Source organism: Meleagris gallopavo, chromosome 8, assembly GCF_000146605.3.
Source record: "Meleagris gallopavo isolate NT-WF06-2002-E0010 breed Aviagen turkey brand Nicholas breeding stock chromosome 8, Turkey_5.1, whole genome shotgun sequence".
Classification (NCBI taxonomy): domain Eukaryota; kingdom Metazoa; phylum Chordata; class Aves; order Galliformes; family Phasianidae; genus Meleagris; species Meleagris gallopavo.
This window is the reverse complement of record NC_015018.2, coordinates 4,478,258-4,495,358: the sequence shown is the minus strand read 5'-3', so window position 1 is coordinate 4,495,358 and position 17,101 is coordinate 4,478,258. Positions and strand designations below refer to the sequence as shown.

Sequence of the window (17,101 nt, the reverse complement as noted above, 5' to 3'; positions counted from 1 at the left end):
CTCAGGTTGTCTCCACTCATGTTGTGCTAAAAAATATTTAGGATAAGTTCTTCTCTTGTTTTCAATCACAAACGTGCTAGTAGTCTGGCTATTTCAGTACAACCCAAGAACATAGCACTAAAGTGCGATGCCATGGTGTTTTTTTCATCTGTCTGAATTGCAGCACAGACACTGGAGGGTCTATGTGGCTATTTCTCCCAGAAGTTCAAGAGTTCCTGTGTTTGTTTGTTGTTGTTTTTTTTTTTAAATATATGAAGTCATTTGTTGTGATCTTTTTACAGAATCATATGATCATTCACTTCATCTGTTGGGGCAAACTAGCACATTTTATTCCTACCTAGAAATATTTATTCACCTTCAGAGAAAGCATTTGGGAAAAAGTCATCTGGCATCAAAGTCTCACAACTTTATCTACAGGATAAACGACCCACAGATGGGGAGGGTTGCACATGAAGGACGTACTCTACATAATGTGCCATTAAAACTTCATGAAGAAGTGTCCCAGAAAAATATTACAAAGCACTGGGGTTAGTATTAGATTCTTAGCTTTAGCAGTCTGGTCGTTTTCAGGAAGGAGTAATCAGCTTAACCACAGAATTCATGCATTTAGTGTTCTGAGAGAAAAAGGACAGTCTGAATTGTCTGGGTTTTTTTGTGTTGTTGTTTTTTTTTTCTCCCCACAGTAATTAATGAAAAGCAAAAGCAGCAACTGGAATCAGCAAGATACTCCTCCCGCTACGCTCTGGGACTTTTTTATGAAGTCGGTGCACAGATTGATGTCCCCTGGGCTGCAAAGTACATCACCGATAATCCCTGCATACGCTTCATCTCCATCGATAATAAGAAACGCAATGTAGGTCAGTGCTCCCATTATTTCCCTTACACACGGTGACAATAGAGGGTGTAGATCATGAAAAATGCTGTTTAATTGAGTGTTGATATTCTGAACAGAGCAAGTATTTAACTCTAAGCCATGGTAGATAGCATTTAATGTCACATTTAGCCTGTAATAAAATACACAATGAAAGCGGGAAGGTCCTCAGAAAATCACCACCCAACACATGGTTTACATTACTGCATTTATGAAACCAGTGTCAGGGGATTTGAAACATCAAAATGTTGCTATTCCAAGAAAGTGTTTGAGTTCCTTAGTTTAAACATTGATTCATAACCACGCCAATTTATCTCCTGTCATCCATTACTTTTCAACTCCTGTTCTTTCCACTAACTACACTTGGAAGTAGTAACAAGTTATATAATTGAGGCTGCCTGGTCTAATTCAGAGTTCGCTAGTTTGCTTTCATAATCATGGAAAAATCCTTCAAATGGCTGCATGCTGTACAGCTGCTCAGTAAAGCTTGGAGAACATCCCACAAGGTAGACACTTCTCATCTGTTTCTGGAAGATAGCAATGAAATAGCTATATGTTTTATTTATTAAACATATTCCATATACCAAGAGGTCTGGGAAGTATATTGGCATAGAGTATCTCAAGAATAACTGCTAGCAGTTGAGGTTAATGAAGCAAGTTGGGAACTGAAAATACTTCCCAATTCTATTGCTTGCTCACACTGAAATGATGACCGAGTTTAGCCACATTGGTGAAGGGGGAGTGAAAATCTGCACACCTTTAGGGTGCCATAATAAGCATGGTGACACACTGCTACAGAGTAAGGAAGGATTCTCAGCATATAAAAATTCAAGAGGTAGTTGTTACATATCAGGACATTCACTGTGCTAAAACATGTTCAGATTTAGATGTAGGAGACTCCTGTACACTGTCTCTTGTTCAAGCGGGATTCATTGTTTCCTGTCAGCAGTCCATAAATACCAGCAATGTTGCTCACACTGGGCACTGCGAACCTTGCTCTTACATCAAAACATCTCACCAGTTTATGCTGAGAGCAAAGTTATTGCAGAGATGAACAAACTCACCGCTGTGCAAGCCCAATTTTATTATTTGTGCAAATAATTCAGCGTAGTTGTACGAATAGGCTAAATTCTTAAAGTAAAAAAAAATGGCTGACATGATATGCTGATGTGCTTCTTCCTGCAAGGGCCAATAGCAAGTACATAAGAAAGAGTATAAGAGAAAACAGATACAGAGTGATTTTCTTCCTCTGTCATTGTCTTGTTTTTGCTGACAAAGTGCAGCTGGATGTTTTCCTGCATGCAAGATAACATCTTTGCTGCTGCGTTTAAGGATAAGTTCCCTGGTGGTTAATAGCACCTACTGGTGTTGTTCTCCCAGCCACCTGATCTGGTCGAGCAGAAGACACAGCCCAGGTGAGGAACTCACCCATCCCTTCCTTGTCTGATCACTCATGTGTATTCAAAACACCAACAATGAGAGCAATGAATATGTAACAAAAATCAAGTTATCAAATCAGCAGGTACTGTGTTTTTGGTAGTTCCAAAGGAAATTCATCCAAATAGCAAGTAAAGTATTTGTTGGGGCATATTGTTAACAGCTAACTACTAGAACATCTGTGTTGACGCATACCTTTCTCACTGAGATTTCCTATCATGAGAGAGATCTGTTTACACAAGTAGTTTTTTTCCAGCAACTGAAGACGATTTCTGTCCCATAAGGCCCTCCTTGTGATATATAAACAGTCAACCATATGCCTTAGCTGTACTGTCTTTCTTGGTGAACTTGGGTTTTGCAGATTTGAGCTTAGGTCTAGGAAAATTAGTACTAAGGTGTGTAATCAACAAGTATACAGATGTTGAATTGACAAGTATACAGAGAAGCTAGGCTGGTCTTTAGAGAGCATATAGCTGAAAAGATTATCATGTTGGAAAGGGATAATCAGAAATGAATGGAAAAGAATGGAAAAGTTTATCTGTGTTCTGGGCTCACAGGAAAAACTCCAAGAGGAGCAATCTCTAAAGAGAGATCCTTCCTCAGTGTCAGTCAGCCCTTAAATGTGGTCTAGGAGAGATGCAGCCAGGCTCCAGCCCTTTTGGTCACACAGCTGAATTGCCTTCACCTGTGCTCCATGGCTGACTCAGTGCTTGCCTCAGGTGATCAATGAGAGGTTCAGGCCGTGATTCAACAGTTCCCACACATAGAGTGAAAGAGCATTGTGCATTAGTTGAAGCAGTATTTCTGTCTATGAGCATTCCAGTTGTATACAGGATGGGGAGGCATGCCTGCATCCTGCTCACAAGTTTAAGCCGAGGTGGAGTAACATAGCAGACAAAAGGAAAAACAAGAATGGTCACCAAGTGGTTCAGTTTTCTTCCAGCAGACACAGCTCTGCTAATGATGGAAACTCAGACGCACACTCACGTTATTAGACAACTTGGGCAAAGGGTACTGAAGATTAAACTTATTTATATATTTATTCTGCATCCAGAACACCTGAGTATAAAGGTCCCATGTGTTTGTTTTAGTGCATACAAGTATTTTGCATCTTTTTTTTTAGTCTTCGAGCTTCTGGCTGACCTCCAGAACATTTCAGTAAGGGGAATAGGAACAGCTTTGTTCACACACTGGTTTTTTTTGGGTGCCATTGCCAATCTTTTAGCACTATGTTCCACACATTCATCTTTATTACATTCTTCAACCTTGACTGATCTTGATTCGTCTGAGGAAGATGATGGCAACGATGAAAGTGTCAATGATCAGAGAGAGAAAGCAGAAATGCTCAGGCTAAAATTTATGTTAGTGTTCAGTTCCCTGAGTGAAGCAGCTGAAACCTATCAGGACAGTGATCCTTTCCAGAGAGCCAGCGTATTAATGCCTGAATGCTCCTTACTTCTACCTCCCCTCCTCTAGGCCATATGCACTCTCCTATATACACCGTATGTAGTGACTTGTAATTCTTAAGTGCCTGCCTGCATCCCTCCTTCATTACTTCAGTCTTAAGAGGGAAATTTGCTTTCCTGCCCATCGGATGCGGCTGCAGTGCTTATCGAGTATATATTCTCAGCACTGTTGTAATTACACAGCAGGATCAGTTTGTTAGCACGAATTAGAAATGGCAGGACAGAGAGGCAGGTCTCTGTCTATCATTCTCCAGAAATATCAGCCCTTGCTCCTAGGGCAGCATGCTGCCGTGAGGCTTTCCCATATGCGGTGTTGCAATGAGGTGCATCTCCATCTATAGAGGTAATATGTTCAAAAGTTACATAAGGAAGAGCCTACAAAAATGTATGTTGAATTCCCTGCGCGCTATGTATGAATATTAAATATTTGTCTGATTGGCTGCCTTAAACACTCCATCAATATTTATAACTGGTCGGGGGGGACAGTGGGAATTCTTCGGTATTTCAAGCCTCATTTCTGAAATACTGCAGTCTTTGCAGTTCTTTGTATTCCAGAGGGTTAAAGATAGATGACACACAAAAATTGAAGCAGTACTCTTCTTCTACGTGAGGATTGTGAGGTTATATAATTTAGAGGGAAGATTTATTTTGCAGGCTTTCAAGATCAGTGTAATTTGAGTATCTTTTTTTAACTTTAAAATAATTTTTGAAAGTGAATCCTCCTGTGCTTATTTTCTAGGATTGCTGAAGTTATTCACTATTCTTTTATATATATATATATATTTTTTCCTAGTTTTATGAGGCTCTCTGCACTGTCCAGCAGTATTTCCATGCACTTTCCTCTCAGCCCAGCTTTTAGAGTTTGTTTGACATGGCAATGATAAAACCCTTTTCCTTCCTCTCATGTTGTCCAGAATCAGAATGGGTTTTGGATAGCAAAACACAACTCCCAGTTCAGAGTAAAAATTCCTTAGGGGTAGGGAGCAACCAAGTCTTTTTTTTTTCATTGGTATCTGTTCCGGCTCCAGGTTTTGCATCACTGGACAGGAACATGAGAGAAATTCTTGACACGATTCCTCTAGGAGCCTATCAACCCATCACACTTCCAGAATACTATGGATACCATACTGACCATTTGCCAAATGAATAGTACAGGTCTCAGGCACTGATGGTAATCTCTTTGCTAAAGAAACATTCAGCTTCAGGCCTCTGTGGATTCCAGGGATCAAGCTAATTGCACCATTTAAATCTCTACAATTTGTTTTTTGTTCAGGGACTCTGAACCCTGACTTTGGCATAGATTCACCAACTGTACAGTACAAAAGCAGCTTTTGCATTTTGCAAGAGAGAAGACTTTGATGGGCAGACAATTCACACTGGGCTTTCTCCGAGAAGTGGTGTGCTGTACTTTTATTGGGGTGTTTATGGGTTTTTTGGTTCTGCAAACACGTGAACTATGTATTCCCTTTCTTCCCTAAGACTAGTGCTAAGGAGGATGTGGCCACAATGGGAGCAGAATTTACACCTGGGCTTATACTGTGGTGAATTGGGTACTCTAGGCTTACCAGGGCAGAACAAGGTCTCTGGGGGAGGACTTGGCAACGTGGGCTGTTCGTATTGTCACTATGCTGCTGTAAAGAATGAGTGCAAGGAATGGTCATAAGTCTTTTTATTATCGTAATAGTGCAACCATGCTTCTAGCCCTAGCAGCTTTGCTTCACCCAGGACACTGTACTTTTCCATCTTATATTCTGCATTAAATGTGTTATCCAAATGTTGAAGCCACCTTTCTGACACCAGATGTTCCTGAGCCACAAGCTAAAGTGCTGGCTCTGTTTTTTCTGCTCTTTTTCAGAGTATCTTTTATTAGCTCCATCATTTTTTCTGGACAATTATAGTCCTAGCAGGCTTAATACTGCATATGTTCTCTCAAGTCCTTTCACTTTGAACTTCTATAAATAGTTTGGCTCTGTCTTCACTGTAGCCCTTTAGGATATGGAAGATGCACTTAGATCCTCACTTTTCAATTCCTAACTTCTATTTTTCATCCCTTTTCTTCTCCCCTTTTCCCTTTCCTTGGATTTGGTTTCAGACTTACTAAGAAGGGCTAGTCAGGCTGATAGTGCAGCTGGAGTTTGATCATAGAAGTCATTTAAGTTAGTCATTTAAGTTAGAAAAGACCTCTAAGGTCCAGCTGTTAATCCAGCACTGCCAAGTCTACCACTAAACCATGTCCCTAATCTCCACATCTACGTGTCTTTTAAGTACCTGTTGGTGGCTTGACTGCTTCCCTGAGAAGCGTGTTCCAGTGCTTCAGAGCCTTTGTAGAGAAGAAATTTTTCTTGATATCCAACTTAAGCCTTCCCTGGCACTACTTGAGACAATTTTCTCTTGTCCTATCGCTTGTTACTTGGATATAGAGACTCTAATATCTTTTAACTTATCTGGGAGGGAGTGGTGGAGCTTCCTACTTCGAAAAAAAGAAACAAATTGTTCACATCCTTCCTACCGCTCCATTCAGCCCTTCAAGCTGCTCAGAATAACTCAAGTAGGTAGTGATAGTGGCCAAGGCATGGTGGTGGCAAAGATGTCACTGGGAGGAAGGTTTTGTTAAATCTGGATCTCACATCAAAGCCTGACTCTGTCCGTCTGCTCATCCTCATGAAATAGCAACTCCAGCATCTTCAAGGTCCCCAAAGCAGGCATGGAGCCACTGCTGTGACAACATCACTGCCACAGGCAGGATGTGGGGCTGGATGGGACAATATGCCAGAGATCACGCAGTTCCTTTCTGTTTACATGGATGCATACTGAGTATATTGAAAGTCCTCATGTTCTTCACTCTTCATGTGCTGGTGTTGATTCTGTTTGATGCAAAAGAAATTCGCTCTAAAATGAAGAAAACACTGAAACAAAGAAAACCTACATTTTTAGACCTGCATCTTCTATATGCCACCAAGGAGAGGTTGAACTTAGGACACAAGTCAAGATGCCAGCACTCTGGATTGGGGCAGGCATGACATCAGCGCAGCTTTGGTGTAGCATGGGCTGAAAGGACTAAAGCACCAGGCAGAAGCGTGCTGCTTCCAAGTTATCATGGGATCCCTCAGTGACTGTGGATGGATGGGTACTCTGCCAACACTGGCAGAGTGGCTGCTGGCTAATGATGTATGTAAAAAAGCTGCAGCCAACTCTGCTGTCTCATCCGAGCTCTGATCTACCCCTTCCACCACATCGACTGATTGGATTAATTGCTGTGCAGCTGGGATGAGAGGAGGGAGAACTGGGAGCAGATGAAAGCTTTTTGCTGCCTCCATTTGCCTTCACATCATTACCCACACTTTGAGAGCATTCCCTGGCTTGCTGCATCTCCCATGATGCTTTGTCATTTACCATCACGGCCATAGAGTGTTCACATCTCGCCACAACTAAAGGAAATGAAAATCTCATGAGAAGCCCTGCCAAGGTTTTAGTTTTTAAACTAACCGTTACAGCCTGATCTAAACACACTGGGAAGAAAATACCAGGTTTGCTCCTGCAGCAGCTGAACAGTCATTCATACTTGGTGTAAGAGCTCTAAGGTATTGAGGCTGAGATGCCCCCATTGCTTTCAGGGAAAAATCTATTTTAAACTCCTCGTTAGCCAATATTTTTGTTGAAAAAAAAAGACTTGAGGCTAAATTTGATCCCTGCAGTCTGCGTATTTCAATACTGGAAGGCTGTGACTCAGTGGTCTCTGGAAGCTCTCCAAGCTATGAGTAGCTCTAAGGAGGAATTAAAAACTCAAACTGCGTGTTCTCCTGAAACTTGCTTTGTACATGCTATGGAAGAGATGAGAGATCTGGAAGAAGCAGGCCCTGTCCAAGAATCATTGGCTACAACAAGTCACAGCAAGCAATTAGTATTTATGGTAATAAAAAGCTTAGTTGTTAATGAGCCTTTTTACCAAGTTTATATGGAAGAATTTGCCAAATCACATGAACAACAACAAAAAAAAATCCGCTTCCCTACTTGGTTATCTATCCCTGGCAATACGTACAGACAACAGACTTGGAATACCTGTTTTCCACCTCAGGTGGGAAGGACAGACTGAGTGGCGTTCCCATGAGTTTTGCGGACATTTGGAAAACCTGATGTGAACGGAGGTAATGGCCTGTGCTACTTTGTGAAACCAGTGTAAGCATGGGAAACGTCAGGAAGGTGAGACTGAAGGTTACCCTCAGGCAGCCATTTCATCGGGGCTCAGGGAAGAAGATGGCCTCTTTGGTTGAGTCTCTGCTTCTAGGTCTTGTTTCATTCAACGGTCTTAACAGCAGATCTGCCTTACCTCCATCCCATATCCACGCTGGTTGGAGATCGTGGACTTCTTTTTCACCCACGTTTAGTAGAAGTTGACTGAGCCACTTAAGAAAGAGACTGAGTGAAAGGATCTTCCAAGTTGAAGTGAAAACCATCATTTCATGTTTTCTGTGAGTGCTTGGACTAGGCTTGATGTGTCTTAGTTGTGTAATCTGAAGAGATCAGCAAATAAGCACAAAGTTTATCAGGAAATGAAGTTTAGGTTGCTTCTGAAAGGTGGAATGTGTTGGCTTCTCAAAGGAGGAGCCTTGTGTATCCTCAGTGACAATGAAGATGTAAAGATTTCTATCAGAATAGTTTCTATGGTTGGAAAGCATTCAATTTTCTCTTTCTGCATGGATTATCTGGTCAGAAAATGCTCATTTACTGGAACTGAAATATTTTTCTAGGAATTTGCTAGTTCAAACAAAGGTTTAGCCTTTCTACTTCTAAAGGAGGGAGTTTCTAGTTGATGGAGCAAGAGGGAATCACTTAGTTTAACTGGTGAATTAGGCTGAAATATAGCAGAATCCAGGTCCTATCCTTTCTCCAGCGAGTACATCCAGTTCATTTAAAGTGCATCAGCCCCACTAGGAAGAACCTCATGCAAGGATTTGCTGGGACTTCATAGTGCCTGGACACAGGGAAATCACTCATAAAATCCAGTGTTCTAGGAAAATGCTCTCATTGGCTGTCCTGGTTCCTGTGCACTTGTGTTATATTTATTGGTAGAAAGATAAAGGATCTTAGTTTTGCCTCAGAGCAGAGCCATGCGATTATGTAATCACTTGGAGATACCTGGCAACACCAGGGCTGTAGGACCAGCACCACAACGCTCCAGGCTCCTTGGGGCCATGTCCAGGAAAAACAGAGCTGTCCCCAAGAATGGAGACACTCCACCACCAGGGGCATCTTACTTGCACAGGGACAGTATTTCCCAAGTGGCAGTTTGTGCTCATTTCCTCCTGTCTGGCTCCATCTTAGCAGGCTTTTAAATGTCAAGGTTAGTTTTTAATGGAGAAATTCTTTTGTTTGATTTTTGCTCATTTGCACACAGTTGAGCAAAGCGTAACGCAGTAGAAAGCACAACAATGACAGCAGAGTAGCAAGGTCTCAGGCTGCAGCAAGCATTTGCTCAAACGCAACAGCCATGGGCACAGAAATAAAGGAAGGAAACTGCTTATCTCTGGGAGGTCTACAGGTAGGAAGGGATCCACTGCCAGCCCTTCAGTGAGGTCTTGGAGAGTGTGGATCCTCACTCCATCCTTTCCAGTCACTCAGGTCCATTGCATGTACCTGAGCTCCTCTGGGTTGGCCCTGCCTTCCCACCATGTGCTCAATCACTGCTTCGGGCTGTGACTTAGCATTTCTACTACACACAGATTGTACTGAAGCTTAACACTCTCCCAAGCCTGTATGTAGACAACTCCATGTTGATGTCCTAGAAATCGCTAGAGCAGCAGAACTCAAGTTTAGTCCACTTGTGTAGATCAAGATAATGATTTATCAAGCCAACCTGCCCTGGCTTCTGTTTCCTTTCTCCTCCACAAAAGTAAAGTATTGGTTTTATTCTAGTGTCAATTGTGTAGATAGTATTGCATGGCCAATATGCAACCAATTATAGAGTAAGCAGATGTTTTTCACAGTAACTCTGCAAACACTCTTCCTTCTTTTTGTCCTTTGCCTTGGGGTTCCTTTAGGAGAAAAGTAGAAGTATTGCAATGGGAAAACCATTGCAAATGTTGCAAAAAGTCTTGATTTCTCTACTGCGCTTCTTTTAAATAACTTGTATTGTTTCTTGTGTTTCTCCAGCTGGAGGAACAGGGTGGTGCTGCAGATACTTATTTAATTCTAGGCTAGCGAGAGACACAATGGGCAGTATTGAGGGAATGCAAATATTAATGAGTAATCTTTTAGAAGCATCTCTCTTCTTCATTTCAGAGTCTCCTGAAATTGGACCCTCAGTTGTAGTTCATACAACAGTGACGTTTGGAAGAGAGCATCTGGATTCAGACCCTGCAGAGGTGCAGCAGCTAATTCTCAGCCACCTGGAGAACCTTGTGCCCTCCCTGCCCAAAGCAGATAGTGTAAAGTGTCAGAAGTGGAGATACTCGCAGGTAACCCATGGTTGATCGAGCAGCTGGGAGGGTATTGTTGTGGAACAGGCGCAGAGGGTGTCCTGAGAAAAAGGACATCATACAGCCCGGTGGTGTTCATCCTCAGAGCCAGGAGAAGGAAGAGATATCCATTCAATATCCATAATGCACTCCTTCATGTAGCCACGAGCAGTGTTCATGGCTGGCTAGCTATAGCCAGATCACTTCTAGTCATGTTTTCATGTAGTGGACCTGGCTTAGTGTTAAGTTATGCAACAATCCTCATAAGAAGGAATAGGAGCTGTGCACAGGAAGGAAGTAAATCCCCCATGCTTCGCTGAGATTTTTTTTGTATTTAAAAATATGACTAAGTCTGTCTCTTCTGCCTCTGAAAGCATGTGGCTTTATTAGCAAAACTTCTACCTTACCACAGAATAGTGAGAGTTCTTGTGTTTGGATATACTAATTGTTACTATTTGATTTGGCCTGCTTCAATTTAACAGTATGTTATGCAAAAAGTATTTTAATGTAAACTACCTAAGGGTAGTAAAATGTGTATATTTTACAGACGTCTCTTAAAAATCCAAGGAAATTGTTGGCAATTTCCTCAAGGATTGGTGTATATCTACATGTTTACCCAAAGCCTCTTAAGTTAAATTACATTGGTGAAACTAAACGTGGAAGTCAATGCAAAATATTTACTTAAGACAGTCCCCTAAAAATTTCTCCTTTTATGAAGTCTGGAAAAGTTACTGTAGATGATTGCTGTGAAGTCTGCTTGTACCCCTTGATCAGCATCCAGCAACAAGAGCCTGGTCTTGCTAGGACAAAGTTTATTTTTCTGTGAATTAGTTATTGGTAGTCTGCAGATCACTTTCCAGTGCACAGTGTTTGTTGTCAAATGAAAATGACGTTAATATATGCATTTATGTGTTAGATGCCTCATATCGTGTGTTTTGTATGTTCCTGTTTATTGGTTCAGGGGGTTTTTTTTTGTTAGTTACGGCATGTCTGTACGTTTGCCATTGTTAATTCACCCTTTTCTGATTCTGTCTTCTTTTCTTCTGCATTACCTTTTTCCTTCAAACTGCATGTGAGCACAAGTGCTGCAGGTGTTAGGGAGAAGATTTTGATCAAGTGCTTGGTTGATCAAGTCTGGGAAGGGCTCCCAAAACAAAGTAAGAACTATTTCTAAACAAAATTAGACGAGGCTATGCTGGTAAAACAGTTGCTAAAAAACTGCTAAAAATCTGTCACTTCATCCACACTTACCGTGAAGGGAACCAGCATGCAGCTGAACTACACAATTCTGCCTCTGGGGTTCTTTTTTCTCTTAGCTGCAATAACTGTAACACTGTGTTCTGCCACTTTTCCACCAGATTGCAGGAACGGTGTTTGTTCAGAAGATAATGCTGATGTTCATGACATTGAACTTTTCTCAAACACCAAGCCACTGTACAACTTACAGCTCTTCCCACTATCTTCTGCCTCTCTTGCCTGCTACCTCCTGTGCTGCTACCAATTAAAATCACCAGTTTCAATGGTTGCTTGAGTTTTATGTCTGTGTCACAGGAAGAATTATCACCAATCTTTAATTTAGTGGGTGAATGTAAATATGTAATTGCGAATAAGTTAGCATGGGTTAGATCAGTTACCTCAGTAAGAGCTCTCTATTGCCAGGTGTGCAACCTGTCAAATAATCACTACCTAAATTAAATATCTGGAACAGAGTTCCCCCTTTCTCATAAAGCTGTCTTTACTTTCAGTTATAATAACCTGTTGTCACTGAAGCAAGGGGAACTGATGAGATGGGTGCATCTTTCCCCTGACTCTTTTAGACAGGATTTATCCTGCTTGTTAATTAAATCCGTCTGTAGTGTCCTTCACATGGCCAAACACAATCCTGGGATTAAAGTGCAGACATTACAGTTATCCATGGCGGATGAGGGATTAGGACTTCCAAACTTCTACTTACACTACTGATCAGCACAGATGCAATTCTGGATCCCCTGCTTTAATTATGATAAGACATATTAGCATTCAGAGCCACCAGCATCCCAAACCATCCCTTGTACAGAGTCACTTTACATGTGCAAGGGATTTTGGCAAAACACAGACTCATAGAAATTGGACCATAGAAGGGACCTTTTCAGGTCTCTAGTTCAGTCTTTTGCTTAAAGCATAACTGTTGCCAACTCTAGATCAGTTTCACCATGGGTTTTTCCTGCTGAGTATTAAAGTCTTAATAGAATCATAGAATGGCCTGGATTGAAAAGGACCTCAAAGATCATCTGGTTTCAGCCCTCCTGCTATGTGCAGGGTTGCCAACCACCAGACCATGCTGCCCAGAGCCACATCCAGCCTGGCCTTGAATGCCTCCATGGATGGGGCATCCGCAACCTCCTTGGGCAACCTGTTCCAGTGCCTCACCACTCTCTGTGTGAAAAACTTCCTCTTAATATCTAACCTAAACCTCCCCTGTCTCAGTTTAAAACCATTCCCCCTTGTCCTATCACTATCCACCCATGCAAACAACAGTCATTAAGTCTTCCAAGGAAGGAGATCCGGCAGGCTGGGCTATGTAGCTGAAAGTAATTTTGGACAATACTTGTTCTAAATGCGTACGACTGGGATGTTTTTTTATTAGACTTCACTACATACACCTATGCACTGCATCTCTACGTATGTATATGTGTGCACGCTTACTGCTTTTGTAGTGAGAATTATTTTTGGTAATGCATTGATTTTTATGCAGCTCTGTAACTGTGGGCCGCTTTCTTGCCAATGGTGAGCTACATCTGAGTCACTGGAAAAATCTCCTGGACTCGGCAAGTTGCCTTGGGTCTTGATCTTGTTCACTGGAGCTGACACTACCACAATAGAGCTCAGCAACAGCTTACTGCACAGGAACCCGAAACATATCTATGGACCAAAAGCAAGGCAGAAAATCAAGGGAATATGGAAAGAAAATTACATTCTCCATATCATGCCTTGTGATCTCTGTGGTTTGATCCCTGTTTATGCTCCATCGTTGTGCTGCTTTTTATCCTCTCTCTTTGTCACTCTTGATATTTTTTCTTCTATTTCAGCATTTCATCCTTGTGGGTCATGTTTCGTCATTCCTTTTACCAAAATATCTCTTCCAGTGTTTCTTCTCTCATAACTACATCGTCAAGCTGTGCTGCATTGTCTCACTCTTTTCCCTTCTACCTGGACCTTCTTTGCCATCATGCTTACCATTGCTGTTCCTGCTACCTTATCTCTGTTCTGACATACATCAGTGCTACTCTGGAATGTACTGGCTTGGTACAATGTGGACAATCAGTGTTTTCCTTCTCCTGCCATGCTATCCCACTCTCTGGCTCTCAGAGGAGCCAACAGAGGGGACATATACACGGAAAAGAGGAGCAAAGCAAGTCCATGTGAGTCTTTTGGTTCTTCTGGGGCTGTGCTGCTCACCTTCTGTTCATTAAGTCATTGTGTGTCATCACAGTGATCCTAATTTAAGAGAATACACAGAATAACATAAAAAGCCAATGGCTTTTCCAGTCTAGTGTTTAGATCTTGTAAGACCACGAGACCTAGCACATGTGCTTGGCCAGATTTCCAGCATCGTGGTGTTGGTGCACAGTTCCCGTGCCTGCTCTCTTTGTGAGTCAGAGGGCAGAGGACTTGGTTTATTTTGATTACATGTCTTTGCTCTATTAACGTTTAAATGCTTTGCCTCAGCTGTATTCTCAGGTGATGAAGGAAGCAAGTAAAGCCAACAACTATGGAGCACAGTAGTTGAATCCTTCAAAGTTTCTGCATTGATTTCAGTGTGTTCAGGCCATGAACTGTTTGATGTCTTGTCATGTCCCATTTAAGAGTGTTTACCTCCTGAACTCCTAATTTTTTTTACACATTTTATGATGGGAAGGTTTTGAAACAAAAGAAACCATTTTCATGTGAAGGCTTTTGGGTTGAACTGCCCAACACGAACTGTCCAGGATCAGGCTTTATTTCTGCTGAAACAGACTGAGAATAAGACAGGACAGGGCAGTAAAATTTCTGTTTTTCATATGCAGGAGAGCTTTATTCTAATAACTTAACTCCTCAAGATAAATATTTTACTATTTGATTGTTAGTATTAGAAGCTAAAATCTGGGATGGAAAGAGCATTTCATATGAAGACATTTTTCTAGGTAATATTGATCTTTCTGGCATTGAATTCAGGTAAATAATATACTTCTTTTCCATCTCCCTGTTTGCTTTTCTTTTTCAGGTTACAAAAGCAGTGCCGAATTGTTCAGGACAAATGATTCTTCATACTCAACCTCTCCTGATTTGTGGGGGCGATGGATTTACTTGTTCCAACTTTGATGGCTGCATAGAGTCTGCCATGAGTCTTGCAGAGACTGTGAGGTCTCATTTATAACTGTTGCAGTTCACTGCTAAACATGGTCTAGATTCATGATAATTTTTTTTTATGATGGATTGAATTCTAGTTTAGTATGAAAGCCACTGGCTTCTATCTTGCAAAAAATGAAGTAATAAAGGAAGACCTATCTGTGTACCATAATAATTACTGAAATGGAATTTAAATGAGTTGTTACTTTGCTTGATATCTCTAGTCAAAGCCACTGAGTTCTAGCAGCTATGCTTTCCAAGTTGGATGGCTTACTGTAAGTCTAACCATGTCTCCTGGTGTGGACAAAATGCAAAGGAGGCATTGTAGATCTCTGCCACCCTGCTTTCTTAGCCTGCAGCTTTCTGAAGCCCTGGTTGCAGGCTGGTGGAAGAGCTCATTACAAGAGATTGATGCTGCTGCAGGAAATGATGTGCCACCAAAATAGACTACTGGCCACGTTAGAGTGACTAGTGCCTTGTGGCTATGTGCTGGCACAGGCTCCAACACCAGGAACAGCTTTTTCCTCCTCCCAGGCAGTGGAGCATTCAGGATAATAGCAGCCAATGTGGAAGGTGGCTTAGCTGCTTTCTTGAGCAAATGCAGAAAAGGAGGGGAAATAATTGAAGCATATTCCGTGATAGCATGTTAATAAGAAAACTATGCTGACGTTTCCCATTTGCAGTTAAATCACCACTGCTATAAAAACTGATTTAAAGTAAACAGTTTGTTTGAAAGCAGGGTGAGTTCTAGACAGCTCTATACTTTTCTTTGGCAGAACAAGTGTAGGAATGCAGCAGCAGGTCTAGGGAAGTATATAAATACAGATGTGGGTGAATGAACAGGGATTATGATTTGAATTCCTAAAATAATAGAAAGCAAGTGTAACTGTCAAAAATACTACCTGTCACAGTTTCAAGTATTTCTAAGCTACTAAACAATGTTTCTGGGAAATCCATTTTAAAATTGCTTAGTAATTAACCAAAGAAATCATTTATACTAAGTTTTAATTTACCTTGTCCTTTCTACTAAATCAAATGTCACAAGTTTAGCACTTCTATGCACTACAGCAATAAAAACAAAAAAATACTATTTTCCACAGGCAGAATTTTAACCATGCATCCATTAAAGAACTACAATTCTACCTCTTCCTTAAATCCCCTAATTTCACAAAAATCCTGCATTCACAGGCAACTGAACATGATAGTTTAATGCTGCTTTTGACCATTTCTAAAGGAGTATTTTAAGTGACCAAGAATTTTAAGACTTAAACTATTTTTTAAAACATCTTTGAAAGATATTTTATGGCACCAGCTGGATTCATTGATTATTTTCTACTTTTCTAAAGTAATCAAGTTTAAAACTCAACGTTATTGTGTCTGCTCCAATCAGCTCTGATCCTGTAGGTTTCCAGCACTGAATGGTGAGCATATACATGAGCAGGTCTTCTACAGAGACACTTGAATTCCTGTTTCCCAAGGAGAAAGGTAGCCATTCCACACAGCCTTGGAATAAACTAACTTGTCAAGGAATTTAGTACTGGTTTGGTCTAGCTCAAAAGCAACTGAAGTCCAAGCTGAAGCAAAGTTTGATATTGCAGTGTTGGAAAACCTAGATGAAAACAAGCAAAACAGAGGAACTAGCCATATTTTTCATATTTGCTTTTCAGCTTCCATCCAGGTGTCCTCCACGAATAGGTTCCTAAAGGAGAAACATTTATTCTCTGATGTTGAACCTACACAACAGTATCCCACTGGGTGGTCAGTTCCCTTAGAAGCTGCCACCATGGCAGTGGGGAGCACCATTGCTAGACCCATTTGATGGGGCCCTATCCAACCAGTTGTTCTCTATCCAAACTCTGCCTTTGTGCACAGAGAAGGATGTGGGAATGAAGTCAATTGTGTTCCTGCAAGGGTGAAGGAGTAGCTTGCAGTCTTACTTGTCTGCTTGGATATGCTGTTTCTTTTCGTCTTTGCTCTTTCTGTCCCTTGTTTAAAAGCTGTATTTGCATTAAGCACACTAAAATTTGCACTTCCTTTCCCTTCTTCAATTTTGAATGCTACCAAACCACTGAAAAGCCTTCCTGAAAAGCATGTAGCATGCAGAAAACAGAAAATGAGACATCTTTGACATAACACTACATTGTCTCTGTAGCTGCCTCACAAACAGGGATGCTCCAGAGAGTAATGATGCCTGACGTCAGAAGCAGACCTAAGTATTGCAAATGGCAGAAAAGCAAAGCTACCTCTGACCCCAGCCATTCAGCAATCCTACAGTTTTGGTCATTGTTAGACCTCAGAATACCTGGTAATCACAGATTCAGAGATTTTAAGGCCAGAATTCTGATCAAACTTGAATCATGGTGTCTGAAATGCTGAGTGCTTCCATCATTCCCAATTTCATGACAGTCTATCAAAATGCCTCTTTCCTATCGTTTCCTCAGATTCAGTCAATTTAAACAAAATTGACTTTTTTTTTTTTTTTTTAAGATGGAGTGTTAAGTGCT

At 41.2% G+C, this 17,101-nt stretch overlaps 1 protein-coding gene across 1 annotated transcript in view; it reads left to right on the top strand.

Annotated features, from left to right (window-relative positions):
* RNLS (renalase, FAD dependent amine oxidase) overlaps positions 1-14,781 on the top strand; it is a 68,057-nt gene extending 53,276 nt beyond the window's left edge. The window contains exons 4-6 of the mRNA XM_010714206.2: positions 684-857; positions 10,054-10,229; positions 14,473-14,781. Of these exons, the coding sequence (XP_010712508.1) occupies positions 684-857; positions 10,054-10,229; positions 14,473-14,625 (503 nt within the window). The 3' untranslated portion in view covers positions 14,626-14,781. The remainder of the gene's footprint in view (positions 1-683; positions 858-10,053; positions 10,230-14,472) is intronic.
* The last annotated feature ends 2,320 nt before the right edge of the window (positions 14,782-17,101 follow it).